General features: G+C 43.9%; 1 protein-coding gene and 1 pseudogene across 1 annotated transcript; one reads left to right on the forward strand and one right to left on the reverse strand.

Moving 5' to 3' along the window:
- Positions 1-5,297: 5,297 nt before the first annotated feature.
- LOC112912718 (phytanoyl-CoA dioxygenase, peroxisomal-like) lies at positions 5,298-25,562 on the forward strand. The gene is made up of 9 exons (XM_072749517.1): positions 5,298-5,878; positions 8,976-9,034; positions 10,899-11,009; positions 11,619-11,787; positions 14,771-14,852; positions 17,058-17,239; positions 20,409-20,558; positions 23,143-23,277; positions 25,251-25,562. Exons 1-9 carry the CDS (start codon positions 5,804-5,806, stop codon positions 25,302-25,304), a joined length of 1,017 nt encoding a protein of 338 aa, XP_072605618.1. The 5' UTR covers positions 5,298-5,803; the 3' UTR covers positions 25,305-25,562.
- Positions 17,808-18,561, reverse strand: LOC112912719 (small ribosomal subunit protein eS26 pseudogene; annotated as a pseudogene).
- Positions 25,563-25,839: the final 277 nt, after the last annotated feature.

The following is a 25,839-nucleotide window of genomic DNA, read 5'->3' on the forward strand; positions in this document are numbered from 1 at the left end:
ACATGTCCTTGTGTCCTTGAGTCCTTGCATGACTCTTCCAACCCAGCCAGCTTCCTTAAAGAAAAGCCAGAATTTTTCCAAATCTTTCTCTGTTCCTGAAGAAGGAAGACAAAGGTGACTTCTTCTGCTAGTTGTTATTGAGTTAGGCAGCTGGAAACCCTCAGCATTTATGAATGAAACCTAAACTCTCTCAAGGTACAGGGAAATTGTTAGTTTCGATTTCTAAGGGGCACAAACTGGGGAAATTTATTTTTTGTTTTTGTTTTCATTTAAAGATTATTTATTTATTTATTTATTTATTTATTTATGTTAGAGCACAAGGAGCAGCAGGTTGGAGGGGCAGAGGGAGTGGGAGAAGCAGACTGCCCGCTGGGCATGGATCCCGATGGGGGCTCAACCCCAGGACCTGAGCCTAAGGCAGAGATGTTTAACCCACTGAGCCACCCAGGTGCCCCATGGGGACTTTCTTGTAATACAGAGCTGTGTTTCTACACCAGCTGAGGGCAGCAAAGACACATACTACTGATTATTAAGCATACCAGTTAGAATTTATTCTTTTTTATAAGATTTATTTATTTATTCATTCAGAGAGAGCGAAGAGAGAGGCAGAGACACAGGCAGAGGGAGAAGCAGAGAGAGAAGCAGGCTCCATGCAGGAAGCCCGACGTGGGACTCGATCCCGGGTCTCCAGGATCACACCCCGGGCTGCAGGTGGCGCCAAACCGCTGCACCACTGGGGCTGCCCCACCAGTTAGAATTTAGATCAGGAATAACAAGGAGTCCTTTTCTTTCATTCTGCTAAGCAGAAGTTGTTCTAAATGGACGTTCACCTTTTTTGTTGGTTTCTTTGAGGACACTTTCTTTCCTTCTCTTTCTTTTCCTTGTGAGAGAGCTCAGAGGGAGAGGGAGAAGCAGACTCCTTGCCTAATGAGGGCTTGATCCCCAGGAACCTAGATCATGAGCTGAGCCAAAGGTAGATGCTTAACCTACTGAGCACCCAGGTGCAGGAGGACACACAGTTTAAGTTCACATCTGGCTGGAAACTGGAGAAGGTAAGACTATCCCTGACAGGGTTTAAGGAAATTGGATTATGGAAGAATTGTACATAAAATGTACATAAGGAATACAGTGTAATCAGCATGTATGGAGCCCTGTTCTAGCAAAAACATTTTTTAACTCTTCAAATTTCAAATACATTTGAAAAATAAACTTCAAAAGTAAAGCAGACAGCACAGTTTATGTCTCTTAGGCATTTCTGGTTGCCAACTAGTCTCTCAGGAAACAATTCATTTCCCATTTGTTCTGTGTCCCTGGTGTCCATTAATTCATTTCCCAAACATCCAAGCATCCATTCCTATTCAGCGCAATAGGACTAGATTGACTACAATGATAACTCAGATGGGGGGGGGGTCCTACAGTATTTGTCATTCTGTGACTGGCTTATGTCACTTAGCATAATGTCTTCAGAGTTGATATATGTAGTAGGTGATGTGTGAAAATTTCCTTCTTTTTGAGCGCTGAGTAATATTATATTGTATGGATATACCCAGTTTTGCTTATGCATTCATCAGTCTGTTGACATGTGGTTTGCTTCCATCTTTCGTCAAATGTGAAAATTGCTATGAACATGGTGTACAAATATCTCTTAGACACATTGCTTTCTTTTATTTCAGATACATATATTTATATGTATATTTTTAATATTTATTTATTCATGAGAGACAGAGAGAGGGAGGGAGAGACAATAGGCAGAGGGAGAAGTGGGTACCCTACTGAGAGTCGGAGAGAGACTTGATTCCAGAACTTCGGGATTATGAACTGAGCCAACGGCAGACACTCACCGATTGAGCCATGCAAACACCCAAAGACACATATTTTTAAGTAGGCTCCATGCAAGGCATGGAGGCACTCACAACCCTGAGATCAAGTCCTGAACTGAGATCAGGAATCAGACACTTAAGTGACCGAGCCACCCAGGCGCCCCTGGAGAACTTGCTTTCAATTCTTTGGTATATATACCCAGAAATGGGGTTGATGGATCATATGGTTTTTCTATTTTTAATTTTTTGAGGAACCCTCATACTGTTTTTCAATAGTGGCTGCACCATTTTGCATTCTTGCCAACATTACATGAAAGTTCTAATATCTCTACATCCCCACCAGTACTTGTTATTCTATTTTTGTGTGTTTTTTTTTCTGGTTTTCTTGGCAGTATTCATCCTCGCAGAGGTGAGATGGTGTTGTGTTAGATATTTTTAACTAAGGTAAAAATCTTAGCTCGTGGATGCTAACTATGCCTTCACAATGACTCAGGGACAAACTGATTGTGAGGATAGCTAGGTTTAAGCTAGAGGGTTAGACAAGTTAAAAAAAAAAGAGCTGGTGTTAAGAAGGGGGGTGATGATGTTACAAAGCTGTTTTCTATGTTTATTGATTATAAGGACCATGTAATAAAGCAGGCACGCTTTCTGATTGACTCTACAGAGGAAAACCTTGCAAATGAAGCCCTAGCACAATGATTCTGGGCTCCCCCTCCCTGAACACAGATGGTCCTCCTGGAAGCTTTGGAGGAGGGGGATTTCACAGGAACGGGGAAGGTTTTGGGATTCTGGCTCTGCCACTTCCTAAAAGTTAACATCCCTGAGCCTGTTTCCTTACTGTAAGGTAACAACACACATGTCTGACCTCTAGGGTGACAGTAGAGGATAAACAGGATAATATACTGTGGGGGCATGCAGCACTGTTCAGATTCTTTTCAGGAATAAAGAATTGGGGCCCCTGGGTGGCTCAGTCTGTTGAGTGTCCGACTTTTGATTTCATCTCAGGTCATGATCTCTGAGTTGTGAGATCATGCGCCACGTTGGGCTCTGCACCTGAACTCTGGGCCTGGAGCCTGCTTAAGACTCTCTACCCCTCTCCTTCTCCCTACCACTCCCTCTCAACAGCTGATATGTGTGTGCACTTTCTCTCCCTAAAAACAACAAAAGAAAAGAAAAAAGAATATTATCTCTAGCTTTGAAAGGGCTGTCAGCAGATGTTCTTTCTGTCAGGCCTCCAGGGAGGGCCTCAGCTGCAGAGCTGCCTTGGTCTAGGTCATGTCCCTGCCCTGTGTCCACTGGCTGGTACAGTGTTAGAGCTGGTACTGTGTAGGGGGTATGAAAGCTGACACTTCTCAGCTTATGATGAATAAATGCGAGTGTTTTAAGTTGTTCTGATCTGAAATGTTTGAGCCCCAGTTTTGGTCTGAATTTAGCGTTGCTTTCAAGGAGTTATCACCGAATTCTAAGTTTTACAGTTTTATTCTGTAAAGAGAGACCAGAATAGATATACTCTACTACCACTGCGATGCCTTTATTTTCAGAAGTAATAAAGCAAGCATAGATAATGATGCTTCAGATGCATAACTATCTTGTGTGTGCATGTATGTGGGTACACAGAGAGAGGTCTAGATTTCCCCCAACCTACCTCCTTGAGCTTCTCATCCCCCAAGCTCGGAGCACCCTTTTTCTCTAGACAAGATATTGGTTGCATAGATAATATAATTTACTTTCAACAGTAATTTTGCACCTTTTCTCACTAGAGAGAATAGTGCATATGGGGGGCACCTGGGTGGCTCAGTTGGTTAGGCGTCCACCTTCAGCTCAGGTCATGATTCCAGGGTTCTGGGATTGAGACCTATATCAGGCTGTGTACTAAGCATGAACTCTGTTGTCCCACTGCCTCTGCTCCTAACCCCTACTTCCTTTATCTCTCTCTCAAATAGATGAATAAAATCTTAGGAATAAACCAAAATGATGACATATTTCTAAGGTGAGACATTCCTGAAGTAACTCTTTAAGACAAAGAAACAATGAGAAAAATGAAGAAGAAAAAAGAGGGGATCCCTGGGTGGCGCAGCGGTTTGGCGCCTGCCTTTGGCCCAGGGTGCGATCCTGGAGACCCGGGATCGAATCCCACATCGGGCTCCCGGTGCATGGAGCCTGCTTCTCCCTCTGCCTGTGTCTCTGCCTCTCTCTCTCTCTCTCTGTATGACTATCATAAAAAAAAAAAAAAAAAAAAAAAATTTAAAAAAAAAAAAAAAGAAAAAAGAAACAATGAGATGCTATGTCAATTATCTGCAGAGACTGGATGAAAATATTCTAGAAAGAATCTCTAGTTCTTATAGTCATTATGGAAAGCAGTATGGAAGTTCCTCAAAAAATTTGAACTAGAACTACCATATGAGGGGCGCCTGGGTGGTTCAGTGGTTGAGCATCTGCCTTTGGCTAGGGGGTGATCCCGGGGCCTGGGATCAAGTCCCACATTGGGCTCCCTGCAGGGAGCCTGTTTCCACCTCTGCCTAGGTCTCTGTCTCTTCCTCTCTCTCTCTCTGTGTCTCTCTTATTTTAAATAAAGAAAAATAAAAAAAAAACTGCCATATGATCCAGTCATCCCACTTCACGGTATCTATCCAAAGGAACTGAAATTAGATCTCAAAGAGATATCTGCACTCCCACCTCCACCTAGCACTATTCACAAGAGCCAAGATAAAGCAAACCTAAGTGGTGGTCAACAAGTGAAAAGGTAAAGAAAACAAGGTACACACATACAATGGAATATGATTCAGCATTAGTGAGGAAGGACATCCTACCATTTGTGACAACATGGATGCAGCTTGAGGGCACTAGGTTAAGTGAGATAAGCCAGTCACAGAGAGACAGGTACCTCCTTCTCCCACTTACACAAGGAATTTAAGAGTCAAACTCATAGAAGCAGAGACCATGGTGGTTACCAGGGGTTAAACAGAGGGGAGAATGGAGAGGTGATGGTTTAAGGCTACAAACTTTCAGTGAAACTACATAAGTCGTTCGAGAAGTCTATAATACAGCATAGTGTCTACAGCTAGCAATATTGCAATATATAGTTAAAATTTGCTAAGACAGTGGATCTTATCTTGTGTTCTTCCCACATACAAACAAAATAGTGAGGTGAAGAGTATGGGAGAAAATTTTGAGAAGGGATGGTGGTTATGACCTTGATGATGGTGGCAGTATCATGCATACTTACCCCAAAGACACTGAATTGTTGGAACAGAAAGAAAAGGAGGGGAAGGGAAGAGAAGGGAAGGCCTGGCTTGGTTGGTGGATCCTGAACTACTGATGTTGGGGTGGTCAGTTCCAGCCTCATGTTGAGGGTAGAAATTAGTTCAAATAAATGAATTTAAAAAGAGAGAGAGAAAGATAAAACTTGAGAGTTTTAGAAAATTTAAAATACTAGACTGTGAGGATCACACTAGCTTCACAGAATCATTCTTTCAGGGACTTTCTTTTTCTTGAATGAGAAGCCAATATGTTTGGCTACCTCAGACTGGATGCCCAAATTCCTCTTTGGATCAGCACGTTACTTGTACCCGTAAACGACCATGTGAACTGTCAGAGCATCTGCACAGGGAGGGGCCCAGTCACGTGGGATTAAACAGTCTGAAAGTCCCAGTTGGGAGCGTGGGTCACGTGTTGGCTCATTTCTCCCTGGGCGACCTTCACCGGGTTAGAAGCCCTTGAAAAGCACTTGCTCTGCTCTGGGAGGCAGTGAGGATCTCTGCGACGGAGGAGCAGGGTGTGCGGGCATCCATCCTCTCCGCCCGGGGCGCCCAGTGCGTGGACCCAGGAGGCCCGGGGCATCTCCGCACCACGCAGAATCCGGGAGCTCCACGCCCTCCTCCAGACCGACGTCTGCTCGTCGCCCCGCCCGCCGCCCGGACCGAGGCGGAGGCCCGAGGCCCGAGGCCCTGCTGAGCCGTCTCCTGTCGTCTCCCGTCGGGGCCATGAACCAGTGCCAGGCAGCCGCCCGCCTGCGCGTCGTGCTGGGACACCTCGGCCAGCCCTCGGCCAGGGCCGGCGTATCCTTTGGGCTGCGGGAGCTCGGGCTGCAGGAGGGGTGGCCTCCAGGGTCCCCTGGGTCGGCGCCCGCGTCCCCGTGATGGTCCCGCCTGTTCCGGGCGCCCGGGGCGGGGGGCAGGGGGCATCCGGCCGCCCGGAGGGCGCGGGCAGTGCGGGCCCGGGGCTGATGCGCGCCCCCAGCCCCCGGCCTCCGTGCCGGCCCGGCCCAGGGCCCTGCGCTGCGGGCGGAGAGCAGGCGGCGTGCGCGCAGCTCCCCGGGCCTCTGGCCGCGGCCGCCCGGAGCCCGGGAAAGGCGAAGCACGGGCCCGGCACCGCGCGCGGAGCTGCCCGGGGCGGCCGGGCGGGCGGCAGCGGGAGCCTCGGGCCGGGCCGGCCCCCTCCGCGGGGGAGCCCGCTCTGGCCGCGGCCCCGGCGCTCCCCTCCTGCCCGGGACCTGCGTGCGCGCCCGCCGCCCCGCCGCCCGCCAAGCCCAGGGGCCCGCGCTCTCCGCGGCCTCGGCCTTCACGAGGGCAGCGCTGCTGTGGCATCCAGGACACGTCGCTGCAGGGCAGGGACACCCAATTGCCGGATAGAACCGGGTCTCCTGATCCCTCTGGGGGCCACTTCGGGGAGCCTGGGAAACGCTGCACGCGATTTTCCCTTCAGCCCGGGACTAGTCTCTGTCCTGCTGTGGGCAGGGTCCTGCATCTTTCCTACAAATGAGACTAGCTGTTGTAGGATTGCTCTGAGTTCCAAGCCTCGATGCAGCGGTAAACGAAAGTCCAGCCGCCCTCCCACAAGGCTGATGATGTGATCTCATCCGACGGGCCAGAAAGCAGAAACCCAGGCCAGGGGAGAGGCCACTCTTGACCGAAGCCATTTAACTAAAGCAGTGTGTTCCCGGACGGGCACCGTCAACAGCAGCTGGAAACTTGCTAGGAAGGCAGATTCCAGGCTCATCTCTGACCCTGGACTCCAAACACCTGGGAGTGGGGCCCAGCCATCTGTTTTCACTTGTTTCGGATACATGCCCAACAGTGAGAAGCACCAACATACTGGGACTAGGGATAACTGGGTCCAGTCTGGTACTACGGTTAACATTTGATACCATGGGCCCCTGGGTGGCTCAGTCCATGAGGCATCTGATTCCTGTTTCTGGCTCAGCTCTTGATCTCAGGGTTATGAGTTCAGGCCCTACACTCGCTTCTATGCTGGGCAATCAGCCTACTTAAGAAAGAAAAAAAGAAAAATCTGATATTCTGATCCTGCTGGTTCTTGCTTTCTTTTTCATCTATGTTTCCGAGAACAGCACTATCCAATCAACTTTCTTTGATGCTGGAAATGTCCTACACCAGCATTGTCCAGTACATGTGGCCATTGAGCACTTGAAATATGGCCAGGGCAGGCTTCATTTTCATTCTCTTCATATTAAATGGACAGACATGGCCAGAGGTTCTGGTATTGGACAGCTCTGCCAAGATGTTCAATGCATGTGTATGTGGTTAGTGCTTAGAGAGGATCCTGGAAATCCTGTGGCAGTTTCTTCCCAGCCTTAACTGGTCTTAAAGAGATGTGGATTCTGGCACAAAGCAGGGATTTTTTTTTTAAGGCATAAACCATAAGGCTTTTTTAAAATGCAGTTATGCATTGAGAAGAAAATAAATATGACTTATAATTCCACCACTCACAGATCATTATCAGTCAGCTTTTTGGTGTGTTTCTTTTCTATGAATTTACATAATTATAGTCATACTGAATGTACAACTTTTTGCATCTATTTTTTTCATGTTTACTAATATTATGTAGTAAACACCAGAAACATTTGGCTTTATATAATACCCATTTCCACACCATTAAAACATTTTTTAGAGAAAAGCAACTACCACCACCAAAACACACAGTGGTAGGAAGAATTTTGGACTGGAATATTGCTTTCTGGCCACATCTTGCTAGCAGCTGACAAAGGTCATTATCCTCTCTGCCTCAGGGAGAACAAACATTGGCTGGCAGTTTTGTGTCCCTGGCTGTTTCTCTCCTTGACAGTGATACTGCCCCCAGTTACATAAAGACGTGACAAAAATAACATGTTTATGAGTAGTGACATTCTGACAGTCACTCCTTAAGCTAAAGAAACAAACAAAAAAATTAAAAGGAAAAAAAGGAGGGACACCTGGGTAGCTCAGAGGTTGAGTGCCTCCCTTTGGCCCAGGACGTGATCCTGGAGTCCCAGGATCGAGTCTGGCATCAGGCTCCCTTCATGGAGCCTGCTTCTCCCTCGGCCTGTGTCTCTGCCTCTCTCTCTTGTTTCTCTCATGAATAAATAAGTAAAAATCTTTAAAAAAAAAAAAAATGAAAACTAGAAAGAATTTCTAGAGTTCCTGGTTCTTTAGGATATTTAAAATTATACTTGATTGTATGGATCACACTTTTCCTGCAGCCAGTGTCTATTTAATAGATGTTTTTTAAAAGCCAGCTAAACTGTTTCTCATATTTGCACTGCATTACCAATAAATTCAATAACTCTTGTGAAAAGCACGTTTCTACTCACTTCTATTTTCTTTTAAAAAAGTTTTATTTATTTGCTTATTTATTTATTTATTCATTCATTTATTTATCCATGAATGACACACAGAGACATAGGCAGAAGAAGACGCAGGTATCCTGATGCAGGACTCGATCCCAGGACCTGAGCCGAAGGCACAACCACTGAGCCACCCAGGTGCTCCTCTCCTCACCTTTAGACATGAACCTTACAATGTTTATTTGTTCAGCAGTTTAGTGGAAGGAATAGTCACATAGAATAAACTAGGGAAATCTATGAAGGAAACAGTGATGGCTCAAGTGTGGACTCAGCCATTCTCTGCTGGGTGACCTTGGACCAGTTACTGAGCCCAGGGGTCTAGGCCACCTGCTCTGGGCAGCAGGAATGCTGATAAAGGTCTTGGGGCTTCCAGCCCCTCCTCAGGATTTTGTGAATTGAAATGATGGAAGCAAGGGTGCATACCTGTCATCAGCTCTGTGTGTCTTCTCGGATGAGGGCTAATCCAGGGCCAACTGTGGGTTCCAGAAAATGCTGACTCTGAAATTTAATTTTATTTGCCTTAATTCATATCGTAGGTAGCTTACCCCACTTCGGGGGCTGTGTCTCCAAACAGCTTCCATCCTCCACAATTCCAGTAAGTAGATCTAATGGTCATTAAAAACCATATGATATATATATATATATACACAGCTTTTTATAGTGGGAATTAAGATATAAAATACAACATATCATGTTGTCTGGTGAATTTATTACACAGGGGTGTGGCGCCTGGGTGGCTTAGTGGGTTAAGTGTCTGACTCTTGATTTCTGCTCAGGTCATGGTCTCAGGATGGTGGGATGGAGCCCCATGGAGGGCTCTGTGCTCAGCAGGGAGTCTGCTTGCCCCTTTCCCTCTGCTCCTCACCCTATCCCACCTGTCTTCCCTTCCTCCCTCCCTAAAGAGAATAAATAAAATTAAAAAAATATTCATTATAGAAATCTTCTGTTGCCAGGACTTGTTCTAATTAAACCCAGGGAAAATGTTGAAGACCTTGACTTTAATTTTTTTTAAAGATTTTTTATTTATTTATTCATGAGACACAGAGGGAAAGAGAGAGAGAGGCAGAGACACAGGCAGAGGGAGAAACAGGCTGTATGCAGGGAGCCCGATGCGGGACTCAATCTAGCGTCTCCAGGATCACGCCCCAAGCCAAAGGCAGATGCTCAGCTACTAAGCCACCCAGGTATCCCATAAAATAAAATTTGAAATATAAAATCTATTGGATTTGTTTCCCACCAAAAAGCCATACATATTCCTTACAGAACAAATTAGAAAATCAGAGAAATAAAAGGAATTTTTAAAAATCATCCACAATTCCACTACATAAAGGCAATCACTTAAATAATGTGTTTTTTATAATTTCTTTTCATTTTTTTCAACTCGTGTCTTGGTTTTGCATAAATATAACTATACTATTATAAGCACTGTCCATGCTATTAAGTTCTTCATTTTTTTTAAAGATTTATTTAATTAAGAGAGAGAAAGCACACGGGATAGCAACTGAGAGGAGGGACAGAGGGAGAGAATCTCAAGTAGACTCCCCACTGAGCCTGTAGCACCTCGTGGGGCTCAATCCCAGGACCCCTGAGATCATGACCTGACGGGAAATTACCAGTTGGCACTTAACCGGCTAAGCCACCCCAGGGTATATGCTCTTCACTTTAATGCCTGAGTACTACCTATCCCATTGAATAGATATAAGTAATTAATTATTCTTCTGGTTTTTTGTGATAGTAGTTAATGTTTTTGGATTTGAACCTTTGTTTTTTTTTAAAGATTGTATTTATTTATTCTTGAGAGACACACAGAGAGAAGCAGAGACATAGGCAGAGGGAGAAGCAGACTCTCTGTAGGGCGCCTGATGCAGGACTTGATCTCAGGACCCCAGGATCACGACCTGAGCCAAACAAAGACAGATACTCAACCACTGAGCCACCCAGGTGCCCCGAAACGTTTTTTAAATAAATGTTCAGATTAGGGGTGCCTGGCTGGCTCAGTTTGAAGAGCATGTGACTCCTGATCTTGGGGTCATGAGTTAGAAGTCCACGATGAGTATAGAGAATACTAAAAAAAATAAACAAACTTTAAAAAAAAAAAACCCTACGACTTTTTTTTTTTAAGATTTATTTATTTATTTATGAGAGACCCACAGAGGGAGGCAGAGACATAGGCAGAGGGAGAAGCAGAGGGAGAAGCAGGCTCCATGCCGGGAGCCCGACGTGGGAATGGATCCCAGGACTCCAGGATCATGCCTTGGGCCAAAGGCAGGCGCCAAACCGCTGAGCCACACAGGGATCCCTGACTTTTTTTTTTTTAATGCTCACATTATTTTCTTAAAGTAAATAAAAAATACAAATGCTGGGTGGATGAGTAGTAGAAACATTACTCAAGATCTTGATACTTAGTGTTGGGTTGTGATTTTTCGGTTGGACTTATTTGAAATTTATCTTTTCTTTAGGTATACTCAGCAGAATGCTGTTCTAAGCCTAGAACAGAGAAAATTTTATGAAGAAAATGGGTTTCTTGTCATTAAAAATTTGGTGTCTGATGCTGACATTCAACGCTTTAGGTACAGTAACCTTTCGTTATTTTACAGAAATATGTTGTATGTTTGCAATGGGAACATGGGTAAGAGTACCGTGTGCGTGTTCAGATAGTTTTCAGGGACTGGTTCCTTGGGAAGTGGTTGGGAACATAAAGGGCTGGCTTTAATCTTAGCCCTTCTACTAAATGTTGTGTGCCCTGGTGCAACTTACTTTCCATGCCTCTCATTTCTCATCTGTAAAATGGGGATAATAGTACTGAGCCCTAGTGTTGTGAGGACTGAATAAAGTAAGACGCACACAGTGCTTCCAACCGGGCCTGGCCCATGGAATGGAGGAGAGAAGTATTTGTCATTGTTACTCAGATGCAACCAAATCACAGATTTTCCCCACTGTTTTCTTAGGCTAAGGAAGATGTGGGTTCTCACAGCGAATTCTGCCTCACATTGAGGAGGCAGGGGCTTGTGAGCTGGCCATTTCCTCCTCCCTATGCTCAGAGCTGCTCAGCCTGGCCTGGAGGTCAACTTGGTGCAGAGACACCATCTCCTCAATCTTTGTGGATCTTTCCACAGAACTGGCCAGGCAGGTGCCTGGAGCCTACAGTAATGACATCATCTGCCAATTTCATTTCCTAGGGACCAGTTTGAAAGGATCTGCAGAGGGGAGGTGAAACCAGAACAAATGATGATAATGAGAGATGTGTCCATTGCAAAATCAGAATATATTCCAAGTGAAAGGATGATTTCAAAGATCCAAGACTTCCAAGAAGACAAGGAACTCTTCAGATACTGCACTCTCCCTGAGGTTGGAGAACCTTCCTGTGTTTTCTTTGTTTTTAGGTTAACAAAGGAACTCTGATGAGCCTCCAGGGTTCCCACCTTTGTGTAACACGGGAACAAACTGGTTGTCACTGTGTGTTGTCCACTTATAATAGATCTGACATCTTCCCATGTGACTTATATATTATCACTTGTGTATCTATATCTATATCATACTTGCAAACTTCTGCATAGCATCCCATTGTAAAATGTACCACAGTTTATGAACCATTTATTTCAAATGCTTTTAGTTTTATTTTTATTATTTTTTAAAGATTTTATTTATTTATTCATGAGAGACATAGAGAGAGAGGCAGAGACATAGGCAGAGGGAGAAACAGACTCCTCATACAGAGCCTGATGCTGGATCTGATACCTGGACTGTGATCACACCTTGAGCCAAAGGCAGAGGCTCAACCGCTGAGTCACCCTAGTGTCCTGGTTGTGTGTGGAGATTACTTAAAATTTTAAAAATTCTTTAAACAAATGATAAAAAAAAAAAAGGAATATTTTCCTCATGAGAGAAGACTGTACAGCAGGCCACCTATCATGTCCAGCCCCTTGCGTTGGAGACAAAGGGGGACATGGCCCCTGAATCATCTATTCTTCCCAACCTCAAGTCTTGCAATGGAAATGGAACTTGTGAGCATCGATCAAGGAAGAAAAGCCTGAAGTTAGAGGCTACTTGTGTTAGATGAATCACGATGAGGCCTCCAGGGTTCCCACTGTTCTCAAATGTGCCCCATGCACCTGCTGGTTCATGCAATGATTTTTAGGAGGTGGGGATGATATAGTAGTTGGGTATTTATTTCAATGTGTATTGGAAAAAGTAACCAGCGCATCTTACCTATGACTTCAGGAATATTATTAATCAGGATAAGACATGATTTAATTTAGGGAAATTATTGGCTAATATTGGGTAGTTCTGTCACATATGCTAGAAATGGTAAAATGGCTCTTGAGTCACTGAAGTTTAGAAAATACTGGTAGGAGATGCTGGGCTGGCCTGGCTGGGTGGAGCATGTGAGTCATGAGCTCAAGCCCCACGTTGGGATAGAGATTATTTTAAAAAAAGCGATGCCTGGGTGACTCAACAGTTGAGTGTCTGCCTTTGGCTCAGGGCACGGTCCCGGAGTCCCGGGATCAGATCCTGCTTTGGGCTCCCTGCATGGAGCCTGCTCTTCCTCCCTCTTCCTATGTCTCTGCCTCTCTATGTAAATAAATAAAATCTTTAAAAAACAAAACAAACAAACAAACAAAAAACAGGAAAAGAAAATAGTTGCCTAAGGGAATCCTAAAAGGTTATACCCTTTATAAAAAAAAAATAACAAGTATGAGGTCTAATTCCTAGGATTTTGGTACCATTTCGAGTGTTTCATGCTCAAGTTGCCAATATGCCTTATACATGAGATAAAATAGTGAGAAAGCAGTAGAAGAGGCCTCATTTTTAGAGTCAGACAGAATTGGAGATGGAATATCATCCATTTCAATTGGCTCTGCCAACTTGGGCAATTTATCTGCAAGCTAATGATTCTTTAAAGCATCATTAATTCCAGGGGGCAGAGCAGCCCAGGTGGCTTGGCAGTTTGGCACCGCCTTCGGCCCAGGGTATGGTCCCAGGGTCCCGGGATTGAGTCCTGCATCGGGCTCCATGGAGCCTGCTTCTCCCTCTGCCTGTGTCTCTGCCTCTGTGTGTGTGTGTGTGTCTCTCATGAATAAATGAATGACATCTTTTAAAAAAAAATTCCAGGGGGCATTACTTTTCAGGGATTGTTGTGAGACGTAGGTGGCTGACACATTAAGCCCCTGGCAGGTGGTACGCATACAAAGCTGAGTGCTTTCCTCCCTAGTGGGTTAGGTGTAAGGAGGGAGCACACCCGCTGCCAGACCCCAGTCCAAATTCAGCAAACACACACACACTTCCCACCCCTCCCGCTCCCCCACCGACCCCCACGAGCTCTCATTGCACCTTGGTGTCAAGCACCAGTGCCCATGTCATTATTTAACATCCTTCCAACAGAATATAGACGCCACGGGAGGAGGGACCTGCTCATCTCACTCCCTGCTGCGTGTCCTTTTCTATTACTGTCTGGTTTGTAGCCCTCAGTGAAGAGCTGTGGAAAGGGAGGTGGCCTGACTGTGAAGTGTGCCCCTGTTGCTGTTCTTTTGTCTCCTGGGCTCTGCATGGCAGTTACACATGTGTTGGGGCGTCTCATCCCTTCATTTTTTTTTCTTTCTTTTTTTTTTTAAAGATTTTATTTATTTATTCATGATGCGCACACACACACACACAGAGGCAGAGACATAGGCTGAGGGAGAAGCAGATTCTTTGCAGGGAGCCCAATGGGGGATTTGATCCCAGGACCCCAGCATCACACCCTGAGCTGAAGGTAGATGCTCAATCTGTGAGCCAGCCAGGTGCCCCTGATGGTCCCTTCTTATGAAGAATCTCCGTGAGGGAAAGAGAAAGGTGTCCTCTCCCTGGGCATCTATGGACAGTTTCAGTTGAAAGAAGGGTATTCCTGTCCTTCCCAGTCGAAAGCTGAGAGAAACTCATCCCATTCTCATAGAAAAAGTGATTCGGTTTCCAACTGGCTTGAAAGAGCCTGTTTAATTGAGTGTTGCAGATTTCCAGTGCTGACTTTTTCATTCTTTGTTTGCAATGTTGTGACATACCAACAGTTTTTTAAAAATATGTATTCTTGGTAGGGAGGGGTAGAGGGAGAAAAACACAAGTAGACTCACCACTGAACAATTAGTCCAGCCTAGCCCATGATCCTATGACCCTGGGATCATGACCTGAGCTGAAATCAGGAGTCGGATGCTTAACCAGCTGAGTCACACAGGAACTTCTACCAAGTGTTTTGTATAACTATTGACATCCTGGCTCTTGTACAGATAACTGTACTTTGTACCATGGGCCTATTTATTTGATTTCTCGTGAAACTTTTTTTCTTCTTTTCTCTTAGATTCTGAAATATGTGGAGTGCTTCACTGGACCCAATATTATGGCCATGCATACAATGCTGATAAACAAACCACCAGATTCCGGTAAAGGGCTCTTATTTCAAAGAGGAAAAAAAAAAACCAGGAAGTTTCAAGCGTTCCAACTATAGCTGTGTGTATAACTGCTAAACCTTGTTTTTTTTTTTTTAAGATTTATTTATTTATTCATGATAGACACACAGATAGGGAGAGGCAGAGACACAGGAGGAGGGAGAAGCAGGCTCCATGCCGGGAACCCGATGCAGGACCCGATCCCGGGACTCCAGGATCCCGCCCTGGGCCAAAGGCAGGCGCTAAACAGCTGAGCCACCCAGGGATCCCCAACTGTTAAACTTTGATAAATAAATATTTATATACTTTTATTCATGTCTCAAAACAGCACACATAAGAGTGAAGTAGAATAGTTATTTCAGATATATTTTTTAAAGATTTTCTTTATTTCTTTACTTATTTATTTATTTATGAGAGAGAGAGAAAGGCAGAGAGAGAGATCCCTGGGTGTCTCAGTGGTTTGGCGCCTGCCTTTGGCCCAGGGCGTGATCCTGGAGTCCCGGGATCGAGTCCCACGTTGGGCTCCCTGCATGGAGCCTGCTTCTCCCTCTGCCTGTGTCTCTGCCTCTCTCTCTCTCTCTCTCTCTCTCTGTGTCTATCATCAATAAATAAATAAATCTTTTTTTTTTTTTTTTAAAAGAAAGGCAGAGAGAGAAGCAGGCTCTATGCAGGGAACCCAACGTGATATTCGATCCCGGGTCTCCAGGATCAGGCCCTGGGCTGAAGATGGCGCTGAACTGCTAAGCCACTGGGGCTGCCCAGTTATTTCAGATATTAACTGTAGAATTATTACTTGGATTTTCAGAAGACTGGCTTGCTTCTCAAAAGTGATTTCATATACATGACTGTTCATATACCATCAGTTGCTATTATTATAACCATTACCTCTAAGCTTTATTAACCATTCTCACCTATGATAGCATGAATTCTGCTTTCCTGATTGAAGACATTATAATTACTAACAAAATTAAAACTATATTTATAAATCACAAACTACAGTTGCTTTTAAAAATTCCTTGTGCTTGCTCAAATGTAGCTCCTAAGATCTCATTACCAAAGAAAGTGATTTGAGAGTTAAAACCCAGGAATGTGTACTTTAAAAAGATTTTGTGAAGCCCAATGTGGGACTTGAACTCACGACCCTGAGATCAAGCCTTGAGCTGAAATCAAGAGTCAGATGCCTAACTGACTGAGCCAACCAGGTGCACCAAGGAATCTGCATTTTTTTAAAAAGATTTTACTTATTTATTCATGAGAGACACAGAGAGAGAGAGAGAGAGAGAGAGAGAGAAAGACAGAGACAGAGACACAGGCAGAGGGAGATGCAGGGAGCCTGATGTGGGACTCAATAGTGGGACTCCGGTATCACGCTCTGGGCGCGAGGGCAGGCGCCAAACCACTGAGCCACCCAGGGATCCCCGGAATCTGCACTTTTGAAGCCATCCCCAGCTCTTGGGCCATGCTGAGAAATTCTGCTCTACCTGTAATAAACTGATCCTTCAAAATTCTTTATCCTTTCCCACTTTTTCTGGAGAAAAAGAGCCAGGAGAACTTTATTTGACAGGCCTGTAGCTTAATTAACATCACCAAATCTTTCCTACTCTGGATATCTTGTTTAGAGACATCGGGTTGGGGATGGGGGAGCACCAGATTCAGAGTGGAAAATAGGGAGAAACATAAAAATGGCTGAGAGATCTCTGACTCTCCACAGTGATTGTACGCCAAGTGCATCTCATTCTGTGATGTACTTTTTGGAGACCTTTTATTAATTTAGTTAACTGATATTTTTTGTATCAGCCACTTAGAAGGCTGACTGGGAACCAACAATTTGGTTACTCTCTTCAATTACTCAAACTTTTTTTTTTTTTTTTTGAATACTAGGTTCTATGCCCAAACCACAATTACAAAGGAAAAAACCACAATAGAATTCATGACATGAAAAAAAAAAGAAAAGGATTCATGACATGTATGAATTGCTAGTGAATGCTGTGTGTCAGTACGTCCTCGGCTCCCAGGAACCCAGAAAAAAAAGTAGAGGATCTGGAGTCGCCCTGTGGATTTGATATTCAAATTTGATGCTTACCTCTCTGGACTGATTTTCTGTAATGTTGTTTCACTTCTTTGGGTTTTGTAGGTTTTGCAGGCAAAAAAGATGAAATCTGAGATGCAAGTGTGTGTTAACAGCAGGATCTATTTCAGGCAAGAAGACATCCCGCCATCCCTTGCATCAGGATCTGCACTACTTCCCCTTCAGGCCCAGCAATAAAATTGTCTGTGCTTGGACAGCCATGGAGCACATCGACAGGAACAATGGCTGCCTGTGTGTGCTTCCAGGCACACACAAAGGCTCTCTGAAGCCACACGATTATCCAAACTGGGAGGTATGTCTCGTTAGAGGAGGAATCTTACCTTTTTATGTCGTTGTTTTCTTTTAAGATTTTATTTATTTGTTTGAGAGAGAGAGAAAGAGCACAAGCACATGGGAGAGGAGTGGGGGAGAGACAGAGGGGAAGGGGAAGGGGCAAGCAGACTCTGCTGAGTCAGTTAAGTGGCTTGAACTTCGCACCCTGAGACCATGACTGGAGTTGGCATCAAGACTTGGACCCCCAACTGACTGAGCCATCCAGGCACCCCTAGAGGAGAAATCTTAACCAGAATATATATATTTTTAAAGTATTATCGCCATTTATTTTTTTTCTGGAGAACACTTTTTCTTCAGTTGTTAAGGACCTAGCTCCTTGAGAGCAAGGCTGGGGGATAGAGAGGCTTGGATGGAGGTTTAATGAGGCAAGAAGGATACGGAAAATTACAGTGAAGCAGATTTGGACTCAAAACAGAGCCACACAGGGGCACCTGGTGACTCTGTGGTTGAGCATCTTCCTTTGGATCAGGGTGTGACCCTGGGGTCCTGGAATCGAGCTCTGCATCGGACCCCCCGCAGGAGTCTGTTTCTCTCTTTGCCTGTGTCTCTGCCTCTCTCATGAATAAATAAAATATTAAACACACACACACAATAAAATTAACATGTTGAAAAAAAAAGGACTTAGCTCCTTACGTGGGCTTCGGTGAAGGTTGTAGGACAGCACCTGCAGGTCTAAATTGGGGTGGGGGTGTTCAGTCCTTCCATGCTTCACAAGAGCGATTCCTGACTACCTGCAGTGAATGGCACAACTCATGCAATAATGTAGTTTCACATACAGCTTGGGAAGCACATAGGCATCGAAGACACTCGCTTCGGAAATGTCCCTGACAGCGGCGGCCTCCACTATGTTCAGAAGAATGAACTTTTTAATGACCTTGTCCTTGGGCACACAACGGGCGCAGTTGGTGCAATGGATAGGCTGCATGTGGCCACGGCCTTTTTTGGCACGACCATTATTCGTTGTTTTCTTAGCCATCTTGGGCATGGGACTGAGAGCCAGAATATTTTTTGTTTTGATTTCAATCAGTATCCATAAAGAGCTTTAACACTGAGATGGCATTTCCTTCTTAATAAAACATCGTTATAGGATTTGGAATTAGAATCAGGGACGATTCAAGGATGTCAGGTAAAATAACCATTTTTCCTTCATGAAGTGTTGGAAAGCTGATCAGTGTAGGGAGCTTTGGTAGGTGCTGAATAGGATCTGAGATTATCAAGCCTAATTGCAGAAGTAAGACAAACACTTGCAATACCACAATCCAATGTCAAGTGCCAAGTACTTGTCACACACCCTTCATGAATGCATTATATAACATGAGGTTAGTACTTGACTCTGGGGAAGAATGAGTAGTATTCCATTTCATGACTGTTGCATGGTGTATGGATAGAGCTAGTGATGTTGGAAGAGTACAAAAAGCTTTTGAGCCCGTGAATGGTGAGATCAAATTCGTTCTTCAAGAATGATAATCTAGAGGCCTAGAGAAGAATATACTGGAGGTGAGAGTCCAGAGGCAGAGAAACCAGAGAGGAGGTGATAAGTGTTTTAGGTATGAGACAATAAGGTCTTGAAACCCCATAATGATGGTCAGAATGGGAAGAGCACGGGTTGTTAAGGCAAGAAGAATGAATGTGGTTTGTAGGAAGTAAAGAATATGGCTTTCAGGCCTTCTGTCTCAATTAGTTAGATTCTCGCACTGAAGATTAGTGCCAAAGAAAATACTGGGGTCTGGATTCTGATATAAAATCTGAAACTATAAGATTCATCAATTGAATTGAGGTTTAGGGAAAGTTTGGTGCGGACAACAGAAGTGGGCTGTGGCTGACTTAAGCCAAGGGGAGTGTTTTGGAGGGTAGCCGGTACCTGCTGAGTCCATGTAAAGGCTGGCTAGCTCTGATGAGCAGGAAAGTGGAGGTCACGTTCAGTGGGAACTGAACCTGGTGGGAGCAACTGAACTTTGACCATAACCAGTGCCTTCCATCATCTGCTCAGATCCAAAGTGACCACAGAGGAAGGTCAGATTGACTTAGCTTAGATCATGTATCCACCCTGGCCAGGAGAGAAGTGCACTGGATCAAAGCCCCAATGAAGTCCAGCAGGAAAGCAGTCCTTTCCCCAGGAGAATGTGGCATAACCTCGGGAAGGGGAATGTGATGTGGTCCTCCCTCCATAACCATTACTTAATGCAATAACTGATTTTGAAATAGTTATTTAAAAAAACACAATGTTTTCCTTTTTTTTCTTTAAAGAATTTATTTATTTATTCATGAGAGACGCAGAGAGAGAGAGGCAGATACACAGGCAGAGGAAGAAGCAGGCTCCATGCAGGGAGCCCAATGTGGGATTCCATCCTGGAACTCCAGGACCACGCCTTGGGCCAAAGGCAGGCGCTAAACCGCTCGGCCATCGAGGGATCCCCAGAGTTTTTCTTCTTAATTATGGATGTGACATCAGTGCTTTCTGAGCTGAGAAAAATAGAGATTTACTCTCTGCTGGTTTGGGAGAACAGTTTGCTTCTTAGAGGTATTCTTGAGTTATAGAAGAATGGTTCAGGCAAAGTTCTAGGTGAGGAGAATATCATACTGGGAAAGAGAGGATCCCTGGGTGGCTCAGCGATTTAGTGCCTGCCTTTGGACTAGGGAGGGCCTGACCCTGGGGTCCCGGAATGGTGACCCACATCGGGCTCCCTGCATGGAGCCTGCTTCTCCCTCTGCCTGGGTCTCTGCCTCTCTCTCTGTGTCTCTCATGAATAAATAAGTAAAATCTTTACAAAAATATATCATCCTGGGAAACGATGATTATACATTCAGGCTTGAAAGGCGATCTTCCATGTTAACTACAAAATGCAACGTTGATCTAGATCCTCATTTATAATTCAGTTATGAAGGGTAAGAAGAAATTTCAGCATCTTCATTTGCCTCCCTAAATCCATGATTTTAATATCATAATGTGACTTTCACAGCCACACATCTGCGAAGCTTTTGTATATTTGCAGTACCTTTTAAGAATCTATTTATCTTTTTCTCTTGGAAGAACTTAGGAAACCTTTGCTTTTCCTAATGAATCATTGATAAAATTTTTAGTCATTGGGTTCCTCAAATACAGAGTTGGGTTCTCTTATGTGTTCTAGGGGGGCGTGAACTTAATGTTCTATGGGATCAAAGACTATGATGAAAACAGCCCCCGCGTGCACCTCCTGATGGAGAAGGGAGACACCGTTTTCTTTCATCCTTTGCTCATCCACGGATCTGGCTGGAACAAAACTCAAGGATACCGCAAGGTATGCATTACATCACCGTGCTTTCCAAAGACGAATAGGTTAGAAGCAAAAATGTCAAGATATGTGAAACTTTATGAGATTTGTGATGATTAACTAAACTGCTCTTGCTGTGGGGCAGCCCCGGTGGCACAGCGGTTTAGCGCCACCTGCAGCCCGGGGTGTGATCCTGGAGTCCCGGGATCAAGTCCCACGTCAGGCTCCCTGCATGAAGCCTGCTTCTCCCTCTGTCTGTGTCTCTACCTCTCTCTTTCTCTTTCTCTCTCAATAAATAAATAAATAAATAAGTCTTTTAAAAAAATGAAAATAAACTGCTCTTGCTCTGGTTTATTTACCAGGAAATATATTTGATACCTCATGCTTTTTTGCTAAGTTATCAGTAGGAGGCAATGAGACCTCAGGTTCCCAATCCTACTGATCCTGAATTAGGAACATTCATAGAATTGCTTCAGAGAAAGAAGATACTTGGTAGCCCACAGCCTGTGCTTTTGGAGACAGAAACAATGGCTGATGTACTAAAATCTTAAAATGGGAAATGGATATAGGAACCATTTATGATGGCAGTTTATAATAGCTTTGATATTGAATTGGCTGCCCAGAAATCAGATTTAGCAGCCAGCCTTATTTTTCCCCCTTATCCCCAGAATGTATTAAAAACCTATTGATTTCATTGCTTACATTAAAATTTGACAAAATTTCCCATATTCCCAGATTTCTCTCTTCTCAAATATTCAGCAGATCTGACAGTACTGTTGACTGACATTACCCACATTACATGGCTCTTATTACAATATATTGGGGTTTTTTGGGGTTGAGTGAAGCGTGCCAGTTTGTCATACCAACACACCCGTTGTCTCCCTAGGTGCAGGGTTAGCTACCAGGTTTCATCTTCTATTCATTCATATTTTCACCAGATCAACAGGGCCAGGATGAGGGTGAGGCAAGAAAGCCCTCTCCTCCAGGGAAAATGTAACAGAGGTCGGGGGATGGTGCTAAAAAACCTCAACAATCAAGTTAAATGATAGTTTAAGGCAGTATTTAGAAAATCAAAATCAATGCAAAAAATATCTGTGATGAACACAATGCCAAAATGTTTTTAATGCCAAAATTTTAAACACTTATATTTAAAATTAGTTTCTTAGATCAGACTCCCCACCAGCATGACCCTCAGAACTGTACAAGCAGGGGTACAGCCACAAGGACATAAATAATGTGAATGTTTTTGGGATTCATGAATTTGGGCCTTTTATCCTGTATCCTTGGTGTCAAAATTCAACTTGATATGAAAATGGAATTTTATGTGTATGTGTGTGTAAAAACAGGATGCTAAGACAAATAGTCTGAAAGTCTGTATGAGTTAGAAAATTATATTACTTTTTTTTGAAAGATTTTATTTATTTATTCATGAGAGACACACACACACACACACAGAGAAGCTTAGACACAGGCAGAGGGACAAGCAGGCTCCATGCAGGCTCATGTGGGACTTGATCCCAGGTCTCCAGGATCACGCCCTGGGCTGAAGGCGGGGGCGCTGAACGGCTGAGCCACCCAGGGATCCCTTTATATTACTACCTATATGATCAGAATTATAAACTGAGTAGGATAACTACATAACGAAAGATCTCATGTCAAAACCTGAAAATATAGTATAAAGTGATTCCTGTATGAAACTAAAAGGTAAATAATAAGAAAACCAAGTAATGTGAATGATAATATCCTAACTTTGCAATTTTCAACTACTTTATTTGAGAAAAGATGGACCCTTACAAAAAAGACTTAAAAACACATATATGGTAATGTACTTATCCCCTCTGGCCTCAGGTGTCACTACTCCTTGGTGTGTGTGGGGGCTTCCATGGGAAATGGAGTTTGTGACTCCACTGTCTAGAAATTTCATGTTGTGAGCAAAGCAGGCAGCTCTTCTGAGAAGTGAGGTCACCTCAAGAGAACTAACATGCGACTAGGATAGTGAGTTTTAAGTTTATCTGCTGATAACCTTTTTAAGAATGGGGAGAACCAAGTAACCTCCTCTTACCTTCAGAAGGACAAGATGAGTGCCATATATGAATGCTATTGGACTTCAAATGTTCTTTTGATTGACAGGGGTGGGTGTGTATATTATTTTCCATCGCAAGGTATTTTGTGTTTTTTTTTCTTGATCTTTAGACATTAAAATAACAAAGCACCACAAACTCAGCTGAGTAACTAACTTCTGTGACTAAGAAGAGGATGAAGAACCCTGGAACCCATTCCTGTTTAGGACTGGAGGACATGCACTCGCTAGATAAATCACATGTTAGAAGTTTAAAGTCCTCTTACTCTGGTCATTATGTTCTCTGCCCATTTTGAAAACAAGTATCCCAGGGAGTTTAAAAACCTCTTGGAATTTCTCAGTCAGCCTTTAGCTGTACCTGGGGGGAGATAAGATATTGAACCCCAAAGAGACTAATCCAAGACACGATGGAACATTCTGGAAATCAAATGCTAGTGAACTAGCTGATGTTCTAAAAGAAGTCTTTCTGTTTGGTTGTTGCTGTTAACAGATTTTTTTCTCCCCCAATATTAATCATTTCACCCTGTACAGGCAATTTCCTGCCATTTCGCCAGTGCTGACTGCCACTACATCGATGTGAAAGGCACCAGTCAAGATGTCACTGAGAGGGATATTGTACGGATTGGACATAAATTATATGGAATTCCGAAAGACAGCAGACTGAAGGTATGTTTGGGTGAGATGACAGGTTAAACTTCTTTTCTCCTTCAGATACTTGATAATTCTCATATCTGGTTTACTTTTAAAGGATATTATTTATTCACCTGAGGGAGAGAGAGAGTATGAATGTGGGGGGTAAGGACCGAGGGGATGGTGAAGCAGAGTCTACTCTGAGCAGGGAGCCTGATGATAAGCATAATTCCAGGACCTTGAGAACAAAGGGTAGACCCTTAATTGAGTCACCAAGGCACTCTAGCTACCAGGTTTAATTTGGAAGTATAATGTGCATTGTTTAGAGCACCTTGCAGAAGCCTTGCTGAGATCCACTGATAATGACCTTGGAATTTCAGTTAATACTTGCTTCCCCCACGTGGGGCACCTGAGCATCCCAGGCTTCTTTATGTCTTTTGGCCACCCTGTGCTGTGTAGGCTATCCTGTTCCAGAACAGGCAGGTAGGAAAGGAAACAGCAGATCTGGAGGAGAGCAAGTGAGCAACAAAAGCCACCTTCTGAATGCACATAAGGAAAGTTAAAGGTTTGGGGTGTTACCCATAGGCCTCCTTTAATTTCTATACAACAGAGTATTTACACATATGCAGATCCAATAACTGTCCCAGAGGCAATTCTCAAGCAGGTTTCTGTGTTGGGTCAGTTAGCATCTGGGGTTCCATGGAGCTGATGGCAGAAACCACTGATGCTTATCAAGAGGGGACATGAGACATTATTTCATATGCTTTGCTACTTAATACACAACACTTGTAAAGTAGTTGTGTGTAGCTAGTGGGCATTCAGTGCTGCTGATGATCCCCAGACAAATTACAGTCAAGCCAAAGAAATAAACATATTTGCCTCGTAGACAAAGACATTTTAGCCTCTGAACCAAGAGGCTAATCCTATGTTTCAATTTGCAGGAATCACCAATATATGTTTCCTAGGGGGTGACAGGACCTCCACGTAGACTGAATGTAATGATAACTCGGCGCCTCTAGTACTGTGAAGAGTACCGCACACCAGCACTACACTACCAGACCTTGCTGTCTGCTTAAAAATAAACAAGAAACCAAAAAGTTTGTTGACTCAAAAGTCTCAGTTGTTTGATTAAGAACAAAGCAATAATACCAAATCAACCCAATACCAAATCATGACCTGATTTTCACTGAGGAGCAGATCACTCTAGATGAGGCAGCGAGTGGCTAAAGGAAAGCCAGACAAGGAGTACAGGTCTTCTTGACCAAACAGCATGCTAAGCCTGTTGAGGACACCTGTAGTCAACAGGAGCACCAATTGGCACAGGCTGACTGGCGTCTGGCTCTCTCAGTTTGTTCAATGCGATTTTATTTTATTTTGCTTTATTTTATTTTATTTTATTTTATTTTATTTTATTTTAAAGATTTTATTTATTTATTCATGAGAGACACAGAGAGGCAGAGACATAGAGAGAGAGGCAGGGTCCCTTTGGGGAACCTGATGAGGGACTTCATCCCAAGATCACAGGATCATTACCTGAGACAAAGGCAGATGCTCAACCACTGGGCACTTTGGCACCCCTGTTCAACACCATTTTAGATTGTAAAATCTAAATTAGATTGTACTGGCAAGTAAATTATTGGGTGTCTTAGAATATGGTTTATTGGGATTCCTGGGTGGCGCAGCGGTTTGGCGCCTGCCTTTGGCCCAGGGCACGATCCTGGAGACCCGGGATCGAATCCCACGACGGGCTCCCGGTGCATGGAGCCTGCTTCTCCCTCTGCCTGTGTCTCTGCCTCTCTCTCTATCTCTCTGTGACTATCATAAATAAATAAAAATTAAAAAAAAAATTAAAAAAAAAAAGAATATGGTTTATTTACTGATTGGATCATTGTGGAGAATTTTTCTATTTAACTATTGGTAGATGCTAGAAATCTACCTTGTCTTATGCTGAACACATTCCCAACATTCCCAGTGTTCCACGGACTCACTGTATTTGGCTTTATTTCCAGGACGTGTCTAGATATCGAGCCCGGCTGGTGAAAGGAAGAAGGATCAACCTTTGAAGTAGCTGCCTCATGGAGCTCTTTGAGACAAAAACCAAAAGGAATCAAGATGCCTACGGAACATGTTTTATTAATGAGCTGTCCTAATCTTTCCTGTCACTTGTTATGAAGATCACAACGCACTTACAGGGAACTTTATGGTATCTGGTTAGCTCTGGGTGAAGGGCTGTTGCTTTAATGGATGAACAGGTATAACACTGGCCTATTACTGTCGTCAGGAATACTACTTTGCACCTAATAAAGGTCACCGATGTCTAATTTAAGTGTGTTCAGCTACTTTCATTCAGTTAGCTCTTTGCCCAAGCAAGAAGGAATGCTTTGAAACTCAGGGTCTGCTGACTTTTTTGCATCCCTCTTCTGGAAATCCCAACACCCACTGATTTCATGGCATGAGAGACTTCTCAGATCTAGAACACTGTCCTCTACAAACACGTTTATTTTATTTTTATTTATTTATTTATTTTTTACACACACGTTTACTAAAGGGTATTGTGGAGTGAGAACAAAGGTGGATGCTCATGCTCTGACACAGGAG

This window comes from Vulpes vulpes, chromosome 2, assembly GCF_048418805.1.
Source record: "Vulpes vulpes isolate BD-2025 chromosome 2, VulVul3, whole genome shotgun sequence".
Taxonomy (NCBI): domain Eukaryota; kingdom Metazoa; phylum Chordata; class Mammalia; order Carnivora; family Canidae; genus Vulpes; species Vulpes vulpes.